The 18,354-nt window shown below is 43.9% G+C and overlaps 1 protein-coding gene across 3 annotated transcripts in view; it reads right to left on the bottom strand.

Moving 5' to 3' along the window:
- The window catches only part of LOC138845860 (uncharacterized), a 214,817-nt gene that overhangs the window by 109,874 nt on the left and 86,589 nt on the right, over positions 1–18,354 (bottom strand). For 2 of the 3 annotated variants that reach the window (XM_089315429.1, XM_089315430.1), the window contains exon 3: positions 9,331–9,443. The exons of the other annotated variant lie outside the window; for it this stretch is intronic. In XM_089315429.1, the coding sequence (XP_089171555.1) occupies positions 9,331–9,443 (113 nt within the window). The remainder of the gene's footprint in view (positions 1–9,330; positions 9,444–18,354) is intronic. 3 annotated transcript variants of the gene reach the window in all.

Here is an 18,354-nt window from a genome sequence, read left to right as displayed (position 1 = left end):
AAGTGTTAAAAGTTAAATCAATTTCCAGGAAAACATGATTGCTCATGTGAAATACGTCATGTAGGGAACATTTCCCCTTAATACTTTCCACACACATGAAGGGGAAAAGTGTACCCTCCACACGTGTGTGATGGTGTCATCTGGAAGCTAATGCTCTTATGTCTCTCCAGGCCCATACTTTGGCCAGGGATCAGTCCCTGCACAAAGCTGGCATGCTGTTTGCAGTTTAACGAGTCATCAACCTGTCAGTACCTGGTCAGACCCAGCCCTGAGACAGAGCAGATGGGGAGGGACCCAGAGGGATAGTGCTCCATCTACACAAGAGGTCACCACTTCAGCAAGGACAGAGCTGGGGCTGCTCTAAAAGATGGACAGTGGATTCTGGGAGTGCCCAGGATAATGCCAAAAGGAGTATCATTCAAGAAATCCATAGGTGTTGAGAAATATTGATGAGATGGACCCCACATGGTGGTAAAGGCAAAAAGCTTAAAGATTATGAGAAGAGGCCAAGGTGCAGGTTCAAACTGGACCAAAGAATCAACAGCAGTCTCAGTTTCCTTAAGGAACAAAACCCACAAGAAAACAGTCATGTAGTATTGATCCCATAACCATGGCATTCATGATAGGAATAGATGGGGGGCCGGCACTGTGGCATAGCAGGTAAAGCCACCGCCTGCAATGCTGGCATCCCATATGGGCACCGGTTTGAGTCCCAGCTGCTCCACTTCCTATCCAGCTCTCTGCTATGGCCCAGGAAAGCAGTAGAAGATGGGCCAAATCCTTGGGCCCCTGCATCCAAGCAGGAGACCCAGAAGAAGCTCCTGGCTCCTGGCTTCGGATCAGCACAGCTCCGGCCGTTGCAGCCATCTGGGGAGTGAACCATTGGATGGAAGACCTCTCTCTCTCTCTCTCTCTCTCTCTCTCTCTCTGCCTCTCCTCTCTCTGTGTAACTCTGCCTTTCAAATAAATAAATAAATCTTTTTTTTTTAAAGGGACTATATAGGAGGTATGGGGGACATTGTTGGGCTCAGGCTACTCAAAATCACTTCCACATATAGTCCTGGAAAATAGGGGCTTTCTCTCCTGTGCAAAGCCTGTTCCTATGGCTTGGGTGAAGCTAAGTTCATCCACCTCTAACTCGAGGGTAGACACATGACCCAGGCATGAGCTTCCAAGGTTGCTTGGATCTCCAATGAGGTGGACTGTACATCCAGGTTGCTTGCCTATCCCAAGAATGAACAGACAGAAACAAACACAAGGGAGAGGTGCAGATGTACTGAGGACAAGTACTTGAAAGCTGACTCGAGGGGGTCCGTGAAATCCCTTTTAAATGAAGCCTGAATTGGGTGTCTATTGCCTATAGTTGAAAAATTCTCCCTCTAGGCGGTCAGTGTGCATGCTCTTGAGAGGAGACAGGACTTGGCAGATGCCTGGGGCTGGGTTTATAGCATGGGACAAAACACTAGATCTTCTGAGCCCCTTTCACAATTCTGTGTGTGATCACTGAAGTTTATGATATTTTTGTTTCCAAAAGAGAAGGTTAGTCTGGATTTTCAGTCCTGGCTATTCTCTTCTTTCCTACTCTTCTTTGTTTCTCATTCTTTTCATATCCACACTCATTCTTCTAGAGAAGGAGAGAGGAGGGACTGGCTGCATGGCAACAGCAAGACTACTTGAAGACAGCTGTGCCTGGGACACTCAGAGCTAGCCTCCGGATGCCCAGCAGCTCCCAGACCAGAAATGCCTGTGACCTGAGAAGTCAGCATAGGCCTGTGTCTCCCTTGGGATTCAGTTTCCCCCGAAACTAAAGCTGGAAATAGAGCTCCACTTGGCCCTACTCCCTGGAGGACCCTAACGGCCCTGGCAAATTAGCATGGAGACATCCCTGCTGTTTGCTTGTCATGAAAAAACGTGGAAAGCACTAGAAAGAAGAGTAGTTATTTAGAGGTAAATGGCACATGCAGGTAGGAAATGTTTGTTCTCATATAGAGATGCAGCCTCTGTGTTCCCTAAGGAATCACTTTTGGTTTACTTTTTCCTAAAAGTGCATTGGGATTTGAAGGTTAGGAAGAATGAACAATAAAATTAGGTACTAAAAACAAACAAGTCTCCCAGGAGATGCATTCAAATACGAGAAAGCTGAAATCTTGAAGCTATTGCTAGTTGCAAAAATCAGACTTTCCCAACTAATGCCAATTAACAGAGAGAAGGAATCTCAAAGCTTGGGTCAAAGCCTTTCATTTCAGGTAAGTGATCACATCACCTTTCAGAGAAAATTCCAGATACCCATCATTTCTTCATCATATCCGACTCCTGGGTCTATATTCCAGACAATTTTGAATCGCATTTCTGCAAAGTACAAGCTAATAGCCCTGATGAAGACTGTCAGACATTGCATTTAAAAACATGAGGAAACCAAGGAGGTGGTGGCCAAATTGGAGAGGATGTTTGATCCTCTCCCAATTTTCCACTGCTGCAAAGCAGAGACCAACAGTAAATCATTCTTTGTAGTCAGTTCCCCTGTTTCTTAAGTACAAGAAATCATTTTGGAAGACATTTCTATTTTTTTTTTCTCTTTCCCTCACAAAGGCTTCATAACTTCGGCACACAGCTTTCGAAATGGAAGGAGAGAATGAGGGAAACCACATCCGGAAATAATCATCTTCCAGTCACCATAATGGATTAGAAATGTTAAAGGGGCAGTCCACTGAATTAATGTGATGGTGTTTCATAAAAAGCCGTGTACATCTGAAAGGGAGTTAATGCTCTTCCCATTACATGTAGGGATAGATGTGGAGATGTGGGCCCCAAAACTTAGCTGCACAACAGTAGTTTTGCTTCATTTCTTCTTGTGCCACCAAATTTAACAAACAATTTGAATAAATCTGTCACCTTGTATTACTCACATAAACCGAGTTTTATTACTAACTGGAGCACATTGAAAACCACGAGACTAATGGAGCCAAACTTCCTGCAATTGTTCAATCAATTTGCTAGCCCTTTATTCTGTGTGTTTTTTTCTTTTTTGGGAGACCAAAGTTGCATTTTTCTCAGCCTTACTCCACCAGTAGACACTAGAAAGTTCTTACGAGTCCTTTGAAATTTGCAAGTGGGATTGTTTATCTCAGAGGCCAATCACCATTTACAATAGTATTTTTATGTTCTAGAAATTCTGGTTTTAATTGGTTACATAGAAAGTGCATCTCAGGGGGCCGGTGCTGTGGTATAGTGGGTAAAGCTGCCACCTGTGGTGCTGACATCTCATATGGGTGCCAGTTCAAGTCCCAGCTGCTCCACTTCTGATCCAGCTCTCTGCTATGGCTTGGGAAAGCAGTAGAGGATGGCCCAAGTCCTTGGGCCCCAGCACACACATGGGAGACCTGGAAGATGCTCCTGGCTCCTGGTTTCTGATTGGCGCAGCTCCAGCCATTGCGACCATCTAGAGAGTGAACCAGCGGATGAAAGACCTCTCCCCACCACACACACTGTCTCTGCCTCTCTGTAACTCTTCCTTTCAAACTAAATCTTAAAAAAAAAAGAAAGAAAGAAAGTACATTTCAGAAAACGCACATTCTTGCTGGAGTTCACTTGCTCTGTAGGGCTCAAAAAAGGGCAAATTCCACCAGAAGAAAAATAGTATGGAGGTTGGAACGCTCTTGGCAGGGATAATAATACTTTTCTTTCTTTCTTTCTTTCTTTCTTTTTTTTTTTTACAAATAGAGTTAGAGAGAGAGACAGAGAGAAAGGTCTTCCTTCTGTTGGTTCACCCCCAAATGGCCGCTATGGTCAGAGCTACGCCAATCTGAAGCCAGGAGCCAGGTGCTTCCTCCTGGTCTCCCATGTGGGTACAGGGACCCAAGCACTTGGGCCATCCTCCACTGCCTTCCCGGGCCACAGCAGAGAGCTGGACTGGAGGAGGAGCAACCAGGACTAGAACCCGGTGCCCATATGGGATGCCAGCGCCGCAGGCGGAAGATTAACCTACTGCGCCACAGTGCCAGCCCCGGCAGGGATAATAATACTTAACAATGTGGGGGAGTGGGGAATGGTTCCCCTTCAACATCTCAGACCAGACTTCCCTCTGTTTTCTCTCTGCATTATCCTCAGATGCAATTAGGATGCTTGCAGTGATGGTTTTTTAAGCACCGCAAAACTCACTGCACCAATCTGGTTTTCAGTTGTTCTCCAAATAAAAATATTCCTTTAGCACAAAGCCTTGGAGTTTATGAATTTTTTCTGAAAACTGATATACACACTCCTGTGCTTTCTATTACCTTCTGCTGAACATATAACAGAAACAAAGACTGGGAAAAACTGAATGCTTTCCATCCTATGGAATGTTCTATAACAATAATGCCAAATAACCCAGTAATAAAGAGAAATACAGAAGAGGGCCCAGCATATAAACTTAGTAATTCTACATTTCAAATATTAAGTTGAGATGAATAAGTATGCTGTTATATGTGGTATTTGTTAAACTGTAATTTCATGCTCCCCATTATGTGAAAATCTAAGTTTGAGCAAAGTTGGCCTTTTTTGTTTGTTTAATCCACCTAGGCATTGCATCCAGATATGGAGCTCTAGGTCCTGAGGGACAGGAAGGGCCAGGGAGTGAGTGATCAGATCACACCCATCGCTTTGACCTTGGAGCCTTTGCAGGCTGTTTCTTTGTTTGTAAGTAGAGTCTGCCCTCATGTGGTGAGAGTGAGAAGCTGTTCTGACATCCCAGGACACCCTCCTCTGCCACCCAAGTCAATGGTTTTTGAAGCAAATGAGGACCCTCTAGCACCCTTAAACTGCTCGTTCCTGTTTCTCTTTTCTCTGTCCCACTTCCCCCTTTGATTCTTCTTCTCCCTTTTGTTTTATTTCTTTTTCTTCCTTTGTATTTCTTCTCCACTCCTTGCCTTCCAGCGCCTTCTACAGTATTATCTAGTGGCTGTGAGATCTGGACGTGATGTGGACCCTCTTTGTGCAGCGGGGATCTGGGCTCTGACTTAAGGAATTCAGACCACACAGTTTCTACAAACAGAATAACCACCTTTAGGGATAAACCACAACACAGACAGCGCCTGGTAGGTACTGAACCAGAAGCCAGGAGACCCAGGTTTCACTGGGCTTGGCTCTGCCCCTGGAATATGAGGACAAGTTTCTCTACAGAGCAAGAAATCTGGACACAATAACAGCTCCATGAGAATGAAGAGGCAAGAAGGCAGAGAAGGCTCCTTGTAAGGTAGCAAGGGCACTCACCTGGGATAGCCCCCAGCTCTTCTCCTAGCTTCCCCAAACTCATATAATCAAAGTAATCAAACACACTCGCACACACACACACACACACACACACACACACACACACACACTTCTCTTTGTGCAGATACAGGCTTCCAGGATTCCATTCCAGCCATCCTGTCTTTCCTAGGGCTGCCCTGCCTAGACACCATTTCCATGCTATCACTTCCCTAACTCAGAGCCCTTTAGTGGTCTGCTTTAGGAAAAAATATCCCTTGGTGGGGCCAGCGCTGTGGCGCAGTGGGTTAATGCCCTGGCCTGCAGCGCCAGCATCCCATATGGGCACCAGTTCTAGTCCTAGCTGCTCCACTTCTGATCCAGCTCTCTGCTATGGCCTGGGAAAGCAGCAAAAGATGGCCCAAGCCCTTGGGCCCCTGCACCCACATGGGAGACCTGGAAGAAGTTCCTGGCTCCTGGCTTCAGATCGGCGCAGTTCTGGCTGTTGCGGCCAACTGGGGAGTAAACCATCGGATGGAAGACCTCTCTCTCTTTCTCTCTCTCTCTCTCTCTCTATCTGCCTCTCCTCTCTCTATGTAACTCTGACTTTCAAATAAATAAATAAATCTTTTTAAAAAATATCCCTTGGGGGACTAGCATTGTCGTGTAGTGGGTAAAGCCATGGCCTGTGATGCCAGCATCCCATATAGGCTCTAGTTCATGTCCCGGCTGCTCCACTTGCAATCCAGCTCCCTGATAACGTGCCTGGGAAAGCAGCAGAAGATGGTCCAAGTGCTTGGGACCCTGCCACCCCCATGGGAGACCTAGAAGAAGCTCCTGGCTCCTGGCTTAAATCTGGCCCAATCCTGGCTATTGCAGGCATCTGGGGAGTGAACCAGTAAATGGAAGAGCTCTCTATCCCTCTCTCTCTGTAGCTCTTTCAAATAAATCAATCAATCTTTAAAAAAAAATCCTTCAAAGGTATATTGACCTCAAAATCCATAAAACTTTGCAATTAATCTCTCTCTCTTTCACACACACACACACACACACTACACATACAAATGCCCAGAGTCTCAACCACATTTCCCTCCTATGCATCCTTCAATGCCATCTTTTTCATGCCTTCTGTGCTCCTGCATTTGCTGTTTTCCAGCCCACAGTAGTCTGAGCCAAAGTCCACAGCCTTTCGTGTGACTCTCTTTATTTTGCAAAACTGAAACTCCACAAAGCAAGTCACCCAGGGAGACATAAGTGGAGGGCATTTTCAGAACCATATGAAAGCCTTGTTTGAGAAATAACACATATATTTTAATACAACTGTGATTTACAGAACCATTAATCTTCCAAGGCAGGGGTAGGGTGAGGGTAGAGAAGGTGAAGTGTTCATAAACTACCAGCGAAGAAGTCAAGTGGCTTGTGCTGTTGCCAGAATGCTGAGATGGAATTATGGCCCCATAATTCAACGTTTGCCAGCTCTTTCCATTCTCTGGTGAACACATTGAAGACTTGGGTTCCTGTTCCAGCTCTCTGTATGCCCTGTAGCTTCTGCCCTCTTCCAGTTGCAAGGAAAAGACCCCCCTCTCAAGACAAAGTTATCTGAGCTGTGTCTATTGTTAGGCAAATGCAGGAGGAGGTCTCCAGAGCCTTCTAGTCCACTTCTGTATCGTGGTGGGGAAAGCTCTCTTCCATAGCAGCAGGTAGACAGGCCAGAAAGCATCCACTAGCAGATCTGACAGCACTGCTCCCAGGAGCAACAACACATCTTGCACAGAATATCCAGAGGAGAGAACTAGATACCACTCAAGTGATTGCATCAAATGCCCATTGTTGATCTTTGTATTGAAAATCTAGAATGGTATAACTCTTAAGTGTAACCCATGAATCCCTGCAACAGAATCCCCTGCATAAGCACTAGAGGATGCGGTTCCTAGGCTGCATTCCAGGCCGATACAATAAGAATGCTGTCAATAGATCCTTGGAATATGGGTGACTAATAAATAACTGAACTCATTCTTATCCATGCTACATTTGTGAACCTGTCTTCTACGTGTTCATTCTATTTTCCTTCATTATTTCAGATGGGCCTACCTTACACAAAATCCTGGAAGAGCTCAATGTGTAAAAAGCTCTGCCTCATGCACCCACTTCTGCCCTTGTACCTACTGTCCCAAACTTCCAACCCACAGCCCTGTGGCTACATGGTGTGATCAGGGTGCTTCTTCTGCTCCTGGGCTACCCTGGAAAATACCCCCTGGACTTGTTTCACCCATGTGACCACTGTGTGAGCTTCTAGACCTTTTCTTCCACCCTTTTTTCCAACAAAATGTATCCAACTTGGACTTGAATTTCTCAGTATTTTGCAATTCATCAGATGACTGTTTACCAATTTAATTTGATGACTAGTCCTTGCTAAAGGATGAATATAGGGTACTTCTTACTCTTTGGCCAAGTTAAGGGACATGCTCTGGAACAGACTGGCAGAGTTTTGACCTCTCTCATTTACACCAATTAGGTTCAGTCTGTCTCTACCATTTGTTAGCAGGTCCCCTATTCTACATTATTTTATTGTAAAATGGGTTAACAGTCTCTCATTTATCCCCCAAAGAGGAAAGCTTAAAGACATTTCAGGAACAAAGAAGTAGCATATAAACAAAGGAATTTGTTCCTATTATGCATCATCTCAAGACCAACTCAGATTCGTGGGCAATGGCATTACTGGCTTTTGCCCTCTTTGTAGCAAGCAAAAAACCCAATCAAGTCCTTCCAGCAAAGTGCACATGGAATGCATATTCCTTTAGCTAGGGTACCCAAGGCTGTGTCCTCTGTATCCTTTTCCATCCTCATGACACTGTGGCCAATACAGCCACACCATCTGCATATGGTCTATTGAGGACAATCTAGGGACTTCTACTCCCTCGTTTTATAGAAAAGAAACAGCTCCAAAGAGGTGACAGTGACACATGGCAGAGATGGAGCTAGGCCTATAGCTTCTGACTCTCAGCCATAGCCCCTTGAGGTCACTGTTTCCCAATATATTTAAGGTATATTTGGGACATTTTTATGGCCCTTTAGGAAGTGCCTACCTTGTCTGCCCTCATCCTTTGATGTCTCCCATTCTCCTTATCTCTGTGCCTATGACCAAATTTCCCTGGATAGCTCTTGCCAGGAGGCTGATTCTTTTCACAATAAAACCATCCCATAGGGTTGGCCTAACACTCCCAGATACTCCATGAGCAAAACCCACACCAGACACTTTGCTGGCTCTCATTCGTGTAGAACCAGGCTCTCTCTAGGGTTTAATGCCATGCTGACTTTCAGCTGCCTACTCCCTGCTGAAACTTACTGATGGATGAATGGTCAGACTAGAATGGGGCCTGCTGCACATCAAACTAGGTTCTCACATAGACGACGGAAGGGAATGGAAGTATGGGAATAAAGCTTAAAGTTGCGACAAACTCCTACAGATTGATGGATAAGAATCCCAACAAGCCACGTTATAACATATTCAAGGAGCTTTCCTAAAACTCGCATTTCAAAAAGATTTGAGTTCAAGCCTCTGCCCTTTAGGCTCCACAAGCACACTTGAAATGGGCCCTCTGAATTGCCCTTGTATGTGAACTCCTGGCGTATGATTCTTTTCAGCCTTAGAATTCCCCTGAATTTTGGAAAAAGCTAATTGAAACACAGTGCATATGTCCCCTGGCCTGAGTCAGTGAAAGACCTCTAAGGGCCAGGCAATGCTGTCAAGTAAAATGATGCACAATAACAACAGTGGCCGTGTGCAACCAGCCTAATGAATTTGAAAACCAAATCTGAGAACATGTGGTGGCTTGATTAATTTGCTTTGCCTATCAGCCATCTGCTGTTGTCTCCAGGAGCCTGGGATGAGGAGCCCTGCTCACTTCTGCTGACTTAGGCCAGCTGGAAACTGCTTCTATAGGGAGTGAAGAGTGGGGTCTGTGACAGAACAAAGGTCCCTGGCCCCTGCTCCTCTGATCCCACTGTGTGGCTGGGAAAGCAGGTTTTGTATGAGCAGCTCCTCCCTTGTGCTTCAAAACTATTCTGCATCCTCTGTTTAAAACTCCTGTAAATTCACAGGCCCACCTGTTTTGTATCTGCCCATGGTGATGACTGCAGAGAAAAGTGAGGTCACCTGGTGACAAGCAGGCAGTTGTTTCTTTGTAGCTGAACTGTAGAGTGTCATGGTTGAATTTTGCCTGTTAGGGGAGAAGGGCTGAATGAGTTCATTCATTTCAAATGCCTTACACCAAGCTGGTGTGCAGGATGCTAGGTGAGCTTGGGTTTGCTCTCTGAACCAAGTAGTAAAAATATCCCTCATCTTGGCCATGTCTTGTTTCCCTCAACACACATAGTTCACTTGGCTCACTCATTCTTCAACAAAGTGTAAGGAGAGCTTCACATATTATAGGCAATAATCTAAATACTGGGAATTCAGAAGGAAAAGCATAGTTCCTAGACCTCAAGGAGTTCACAGGATAGAGGGGAGAAGATAAATAAATAAAACTATGCTACAAATATTATGATAGAGATTTACATGGGGTACTTGTGGCAAAGCATTATAGGTGTCTGCCACCCCAATCCCAGCCTTCCTCTATAGCAATCAAGCTTTAGCTGAGAGTATTGCCAGCTCCACTCTACATCCCCTTCCTGACCACAAACTACCCCCCTGGCACCGAGTGTGGCCATGAGGCTAAATTCTTCCCATGGGGATCATGAATGAGAAGTGACGCGTGCCCTTCCAAGTTCTAGCTGAAACCATTGCACAAGTGCTCTGCCACTCTCCTATTACCCCTTCTCAGGAGCTGCAGTGTGACACCCTGAAAACTAAGTTTCAACCATGTTGAAGAGGACAATTTCCTAAGAGGTGTGGAAAAGCAAGGTAGAAGAAGCCCTGCATGTTGGTAAACAGCACTGGGCCCACCACCCAGTCTGGACTGCTTTGGAAATGAGAATAAACTTCTGTGTTCCCTGAGCCACTGTATTGTCAGATCTCTGTGTTAGGCAGCTTATCTTTCACTCTAACCAATATAACACCATGTGCTACATCCGTGGGATAGAAGCACTGTATGAAATGGGAATATACCCATATACCCTTGATTCAGTGTCACCAAATGTTAATTTTCCCATCTTTGTTTCTCATTCTGTCTGTATGTATTGTGCGTCTGTTTTTGTGTCTGTTTCCCTCAAACTGTTCATGAGAAAGTTATAGATAAATACCTGAGTATGTATTTCTATCAAAAAAATGATCATACACTCTTACATAACTTTGGTACAATTATTAAAACCTGGACACATAATATTGATACCCAGCTATTATGTAATCAGCAGACCTTAGTTAATTCCACCAATTGCTCCAATAATACTTTTTATACCAAAGTGGAAAAGAATTGTCTTGTATTCCTCAAGAATAAAATCAAAAATCAAGTGTCTCCTTCTCTTTCTTTACCTGGAACTAACCCTCAGGATTCTTCTTTGTCTACTGTGACCTTGACATCTGGAAGAATGCAGTCTACTAGTTAACTGTTTGTGTCTCAATTTAGTTTTGTCTTATGTTTCTTAACATGGGAGATTTTTGACAGGAATCTCAGAAGCAAGGCTGTGCTCTTCTCACAGCATCCTATCAGGTAGCACACAATTTCCCTCTGTCCCATTACTGCCAATGTTAACTTTGATTGCATGGTAAAGGTGCCAGGTTTCTTCCTTATGGTTTTCCTGCATAATAAAAAAGAGAAAATGAAAGAAGAAAGAAGCCACTGCTTCCAAGCAATTTTGAAACCCAGGAGGGCAAATCCCATCTAGCTTCCAGGCCTAGTGAGGATAATTCTCTTGGTCCCAGGTTTTGTCCTTGGAGTCGTCCTTTCTCTTTCAGGAAGAGTGTCACATATGTGCAACTAAACACTGTTGTATTCACCTACTTCCTGCCTGGAAGTTCTGGGGAGTCCTAGAGTGCCCCTTTATTTCATCCTGTCTCTCATCCTTTTCAGTGCAAGCTTGCAGTGTTTCTGCTCACAGAAAATTCTCAAAAACCCGTATGGCTCTCCCATGTATGTCACAGGTATTCAAGAAATGAGACAGCAGGGTCTCTCTTGGTTTTCTTGGGCAATTCCATCTCTGTGTCTGGTTTCTGCCTTCTTGGCTTAAGGGATCCATAGGTCACATCTACTCTCTGCAAAGATCCCTCTGTGTGATTTACGACTCCAGCTTTTTGATCATTTGAGGCACTAGCAAAAAATTGTGCAGCTACAACCTGTGTTTCTCTTCTGGTAACATTCTCTTGACAATGAACCTCCTCATTTTATTGGTTTTTGTTGTATAAGAGTACTTCAAAAATTTGTGGAAAATGAAATTAAAAGGTAAGATTATTTTAGTTCAGAAAGATTTGAAATCCACTCATATTTTCTCCATAATATGCATTCCCCATTAATTTTTTAAAAATTATTTATTTGAGGTGCAGACAGAAAGAGAGAGAAAGGGAGACAGAGAGATACAAAGAGAACATTCCTATTGGCTAGTTCACTCCTCCAATCATCCACAATGGCACCTGGTTGAGACCAAAGCTATGAACCTGGAACTCAATCCAGACTCCCAGATGGGTAGTAGGAACCCAACTAGTTGAGCCATCACTGCTGCCTCCCAGGGTCTGCACTAGCAAGAAGCAGGAATGAGGAGCAGAGCCAGGTATTGAAGATACCTGAACCAGTGAATGGGAGCTCTATGTCTCTGTCTCGCTTCCTCTCAAATAAGTAAACAAAAATTTAAACAAAAAGAATAGTTCAGGATCAATCATGTCCTAGGTTCCTTTTGCCCTTGCTGCCACCTGGAAATTGTATTAATAAAGTTGACCTGGGTCTGCTATTAGAGAAAACAAAGACCTATCAGACCCATGAATAGTCAGGATGGAATCCTAAATTTTCAAGGTAATTGTATATGACTCTGTATTCATTTTGTCTGATCATTACCCAAGGTGGCCAAGAGGAATCAACTCTTAGTACGGAGACAGAAATATAAAGCAACCAAACTGCCTTACTAAAATGTGTGAACCAGAAAAAAGGAACAGGACAAAGTTGGAAATCTTTTGAGCTGATATTTGAGAATGTCATTCCAGCACTCCACAAACTGTAGACGGTAAAGAACATGAGATGGACATTAAATTCTGTACCATTTTTTGGATGGTCTCTACAAATGATCCAGAAAGTCTCACACATAACACAGATCTGTTTTAAAGGCCACAATAGTGTGGCTGGAAGCTGCTGATTGGACTGAAGCAGCAATACCATAACCTGAAAAAATGTCAAAGCAGTAAGGCAATTACAGTGGTCTCAAAAGAGGGTCAAAGATTCCCGATTGTCAATTGGCCGGGAACAGACAGAGGTAATGTCCCATGCAACGGGGTCTGTGTCACCAGGGAACAGCCAAATTTGGCAGGAACTGCATGTCTGGTGTGCAATGGAAACTTCTGCACTCAGAAACACCTTGTGCCCAGTCGGTGATGGTGGACACACTGGCATTTCTGAAGAAATGACGAAAGCAGGTGGCAACAGCAGCAGCCTGAACACTGCAGATTTGATCAAAAGCTCCATTCTAGTTGATCTGATTAAAGAATAGGTTGCTATGGTAGGCATCAACACACATGACCTAGGCTGTCTAATGGGAGGATACAACTGGGTTACTCAGTTCATGGCTCAGGAGAGGGATGTTTTTAATATGCCAGTCTTTGTCTTCCACGTGGCCGATCAAAGGGTTAGGCCACTGGTAACAGCCTGAAAGTCAGGAGTCCTTGTGGTTATCATCTGGTAATGGTGGCAGCTTTCAATGCAGTCCCTTCTGCTGTAGTTTTATCTTCCAGTATTGTCACTGAAGTCGGGTGGCAGCTGTCAACATAGCTGAACCATCTGTGAACCAAGCCAGGGTTAGAGGTGAACCTCAGTGAATCAGGGGTTTCACTTAGCCAATGAATTCAGGTGGTGAGTTCGGGGATAAGGAGATGATTCCTACTTCTTCATGGAAAACTCTGCGCTCTCTACTTCCACTGGATAAGAGCACCGTGCTGGACCCTTCCTGCCTTGCTTTGTTGAGTCCAGGTTAACCCTTGCCAAATTGAAAACACCTAGTCCAAAGAGTCACAAGGCCCATAGGTAAAACTTTCAGTTTCAACAAGAGCTTATACCAGATTAATATCCAGTTATATTTTTTACGAGGAAAGTGGAGGAGGAGCATTCTTGATGGTGGCGTGAGAGCGGTGGAGCTACTGTACTGAAAAATGACCTCTCCTCTTACTATGGTAGTCATTATGGCCTTGGCGAAAGCAGAGACTTCCCTTTTTCCCTCTGGGTTTATATTTTGTTTCTCTTGGACCTGCTGGACAGTACAGTTGTCAGCCTTTGAACAGGAAAATTCCCTCTGACACTTATGGGTATTCACAGCACAATCATGTCAAATGCCATGACCAATTATGCTTCCCACAGTGGAAACTACAACAGCAGTGTATTGGATTGGCCCAGAAGCTCCACCATGTTAGCTTCCATTCCCACCACTTCTAACTGTGTCCAGATCCCAAGCGTTGACTTCAGGAACCAAGGAATCTAATCTGAACAAGCATCAGGACTCCAGACCATGCTGTTTCCCAGCTGGGAGGGCAGGGGTTAAATGCTAGCAGGGGAGACCAGGCTATGGTGGGTTGGCAGGGGTGGCAGGAAGGAAATCTAGTCCTCAGTGTTTTTAAGTACCAGCACTACTCCCTGCTCAATACATCCTGGTATCCACTGAGCTCCAAGTCTAGGAGTCCCCTTTTTTCTACTCCTGTACCCATACATCACTGCCCCAGGGGGCCTTCAGAGATCCCTGTACCTAGCACCTGCTCCTCTCACTGACCATGAGCTATGGAAAGGGCCAAACCATGAATGCTGTGGCTCTGCATTACTGGGCAAGGCTTTGTAATCAATTTTTCTTCTGAGCAGCCTCCTGCTCATGATTTAACCCATGTTTTCTGTTCATCTACATCAATGTTTTGGATTCATCTGAAGCTCTAAATAAATATCAATGGCCTTAGTGCTGACACCAATTGTTTGACCTTGGGGACTCTGGCTCAGAAGACACACATGTATGGCCTTCCCACTGGGGCCATGGAAGTGCTGGCCTGTTGTCCTGCCAACATTCCTTCCCCTGCCCACCAGGAGGCGAGAATGAACAACAGTTAGATGCCATTCAGGTGCCCTTTAGTTCTACTTTGTGCAGCTCTACCTGTGAGCAGCAAATCAATTCACTTGTTAACAGGTAGGTTAGTGGGAAACAGTCCCTCCTTCCATACACAGACCCCCTCCATTTTGATGACTTGGGAAAGAACATTCACTACTCTCTCTCCAGGAATTTTCTCATCACTCTGAACCTCGTTTATAGAACCCCACTCTTCCTCTTCCACAAAACCATGGCTCCACCAACATCCCATCCCTGTCACCAGAGCTGTCAAGGCTGCAGTTTGATTTTACCCTGCTGTTATGAGATATTAAGTTAGTCTATCACAGTATCATGGATGCCTTCAGAAAACACAAGACACTTGGGTCAGAGGAAACACACTCCATTACCCACAGCACAGTATGTATACCTGTGTATGCAGGGTGCTACATTCCAGGAGAAAAACACTGAACTTCAAGAATCCACTGCTTCTATGGCAAGCAGTAAAAAAGGCCACTCTGGCTCCGAGGGAGGGAGACATCATCTCATCTTTCAGAGTTGCTCACTGCAAATACAACCCAGAGGAAGAGCCTGGTACAGGGAGGTGATGACACATTCCTGGCATGACCAGCAATACATACAGAAGCATAAGAGACCTATGGAGGAACTTCCCCCAGCTACAACCAACCCTCTAAGGGGAATAAAAATAATTGTCAAAGGTCTGCCTTGTAGCACTCTCTGACCTTTAGTAAAACATTAAACCCATGTTTATAAATTTCTGAGTGTGTGGTCATTTTCTCTATTATCTGCTTTCAATTTTCTTCCTAGTATTTAACACTCTTTTAATGTCCTGGATTTGCTCTTGTGGTTTTTAACTTATTCATTGATGGTCTCAGTGCCTTTAGGATGCAAAAATGAGAATTTTGTCTGTCTGGCTTACCACTTTACCCCAGGACATAGACTAGCACCAAGCATGTAGAAGACACTCAACAGAGAACAAACGAATGAATTCTGGTTTCTGATTTAGTACAGCCCCCACCTCATGTTGCTGCCTTGACATTCAACTACTTTGTGGATGGTGAGCACAGCAGATGGCACTCAACACAGCAAACAGAAACTCTAAGTTTTTCTCTCTTTTTTTTAAGATTTATTTATTCATTCATTCATTCATTTATTCATTTATTTATTTAAGAAGTAGAGTTACAGACAGAGAGAGGGAGAGACAGAGAGAAAGGTCTTCCATCCACTGGTTCACGCCCCAAATGGCTGCAATGGCCGGAGCTGGGCTGATCCAAAGCCAGGAGCCAGGAGCCAGGAGTTTCTCCCACACAGGTACAGAGGCCCAAGCACTCGGGCCATCTTCTACTGCTTTCCCAGGCCATAACCGAGAGGTAGATTGGAAGCAGAGCAGCCGGGACAGGAACCAGTTCCCAGCACAAAGGCAGCAGCTTTGCCCACAATGCTATAGCATTGGCCCCAGTCTTTCCTCCTAAAATTAAAACTTGATTGAATTTTGGATATCTGATATCCAATGCTGCCACTCATTCACTGTGTAAAATTCAGTAAGTTGTTAAAGCACTCCATGCCTCAGTTTCCCCTATCTGAAGTACTCAGGATTCTCTGGAAGAATGGCTCCCATCTCCATCGCTGTCACTGGGACCATGCAGTGGTGGGTGTATACCAGCAAAAGCTTCTGTCTCAGTCTCATGACAGCCTTCGTTCTGGAGGGTCATGGGAGAGTAGAGAGGAACAGCTGGGGTCTTGCATTTTTGGAGAAATTCGGGAATTCTGAAGATTCCCTCTGCAGATTCTTTGCAATTTCTCAGCTTCTCATCAACCAAGACTGAAACTGTTATTCTGACAAGTTTCCCAAACGCATCATTCATCCTAAGAAATGCAGCTAACAGCACAGACACGACCTGCTTGTGGCGATGATTCAATAACCCACACTGGTGATTATAAAGTGGGGCCCCCAGACCCGTAGCACTGGTATCACCTGGCAGCTGGTTGACAATGCAAAATCTTGGGCCACACCCCAGGCCTACTGAAGTAGACTTTGGGGTTGCCCTTTCCCAGTCATGTTTCATCTGACACTTGGTTGGCTCACAAATGTCTGCTTTTCACTGATTCATTCAGACTCATTCCCCTCCCAAACCATCCCGGCTAAGCTGCAGAATTATGTGTCCTCCCTGCACTCAGCGGATATGAACAAAGGCTGGCAAATGGGAGAAGACTCTGATCTAAAACCCAGCTGTAAGTGCTGCCCTTGACAGCTGTTCCTCTTCCCCACAATGTCTACAATTGGACTAAACGTTACCTCCATTTTTATTTTTCTCTTTCCTCTATATTTTGTCAGAGTCATCTCAATTGTTCACATGACGTATAGGTGATTTGCTAGCTGGGGGCCTACACAGCCAGACTCTAAAAAGGCCAGGAACACTTGAAGTTACCAATTTTGGAGTCAATCAGCCTTGGGATAACACTATGGGGTGGGGGGGGGAACACTAGACAAGTTAGTTTTAGAGGAGCCTATGTTTTTCAAATGAAAAATAAAGTTAACCAAAATAAAATCTCCATTTCTTGATTGTCACCAGTATGCTAGGCATCATGTTAGATATACTACACTTATTACACATTGTCTCATTTAGACTGAAACAATGAATTATCTTTTTTTCTTTACCCATATCTTAAGTAAATATTTCTGATATGTTCAACATGATTTTGCAACATTTGAAGTCCATAATAGCTTTCTCATTTGTAATTAAACGATAGTAAAGACAGTTTGTGGAAAACAGAACTTAATAACCAGCTTTTGAGCAAACCCAGAATGCCTCAATTCCATTAAATGAGCAATATAAGTTGGAAAAATGGGGTTAATTTCACAGCAGGTTTAAAGAAAGTGGAAATAACTTTTAAATAGTGGCCTATCTGTGCTAGGAGGTAGAAGGGTCTCAGTTCATACTTAATTGAAAAGGCAAGTCACTGTTGAATTTTGAAACTCCTGGAAGAGTTTTTAAAGTAATTTAATGTAGCGTTTTATGGTTGCTTTTGTAGTTTCAAATTTGCGATGGATATCGAGGGATGTATGTGCCTTCTGATCCCTTAGATTTAATCAGACTTCTCGCTTGCTTGCTTAATGGTTTATGGTACCTTTGATGATTTGCAGCCAACCTAGCACTTTTAATAATTTACTGTAAAAGCATTTAATTTTTAATGGACAAGAATGGGTTAGAGGTAACTTTTGCATTGATAAGTGCTCTCCTAAAGGGTGGGGAAAAGAAACAGTATATTTAAATTCCAAACATTATTGAAAAGCATGGTCTTTTATTGCCAAAATCAAATGCATAATTAAAGAACATACCTAACCCAAAATTATTGTTCATGCTTTATTTAACCATAAGATAGCACGGCTTTCATGATGCTATCATGAGAATGGCTTTTGCAGGTTCTCATTTTTTTTCTTATCTTCGATACTGTTTTTAATATTCTTTCCCACTAGAAAAAGCATATCTTCCCCATTTTCTTGCCTCCTGCTAATCTAGAAAATCCCACCAAAAGAATGATTTGTAATATCTGGTACATAAAAGAGCTATCATTTTATATTCATTTTCCTTCAAAGTTTTTCTAAGATCTCACATAATGTGCATACCTAGGAAAGATTTCACAACTAGTCTTAAAAATATCAGAGTTTCCATGTGCAAAGAAAAATGGGAAGATGCCAGGATAAATGTTTTTTTAAGACTTGATGGAGGACAAAACATGTCTTGCCTTCAGAGGCACATAAAACAAAAAATGTTGCAATCGCCAAATAATCCCTTTTTCAGATACACCATATGTAAAAATAAGAACGCTTCACACAACTACTTTCTCGGGAATCGACTAACCATCTCCAGCCCTGGAAACTTTTCTCCTCGTCTCACATTCCACAGCTGACTG

This window comes from Oryctolagus cuniculus, chromosome 16 (assembly GCF_051225735.1).
Source record: "Oryctolagus cuniculus isolate XC-2025 breed Fujian yellow rabbit chromosome 16, ASM5122573v1, whole genome shotgun sequence".
Taxonomy (NCBI): domain Eukaryota; kingdom Metazoa; phylum Chordata; class Mammalia; order Lagomorpha; family Leporidae; genus Oryctolagus; species Oryctolagus cuniculus.
The sequence above is the reverse complement of the archived record's forward strand: the minus strand, read 5'-3'. Positions and strand labels throughout refer to the sequence as shown.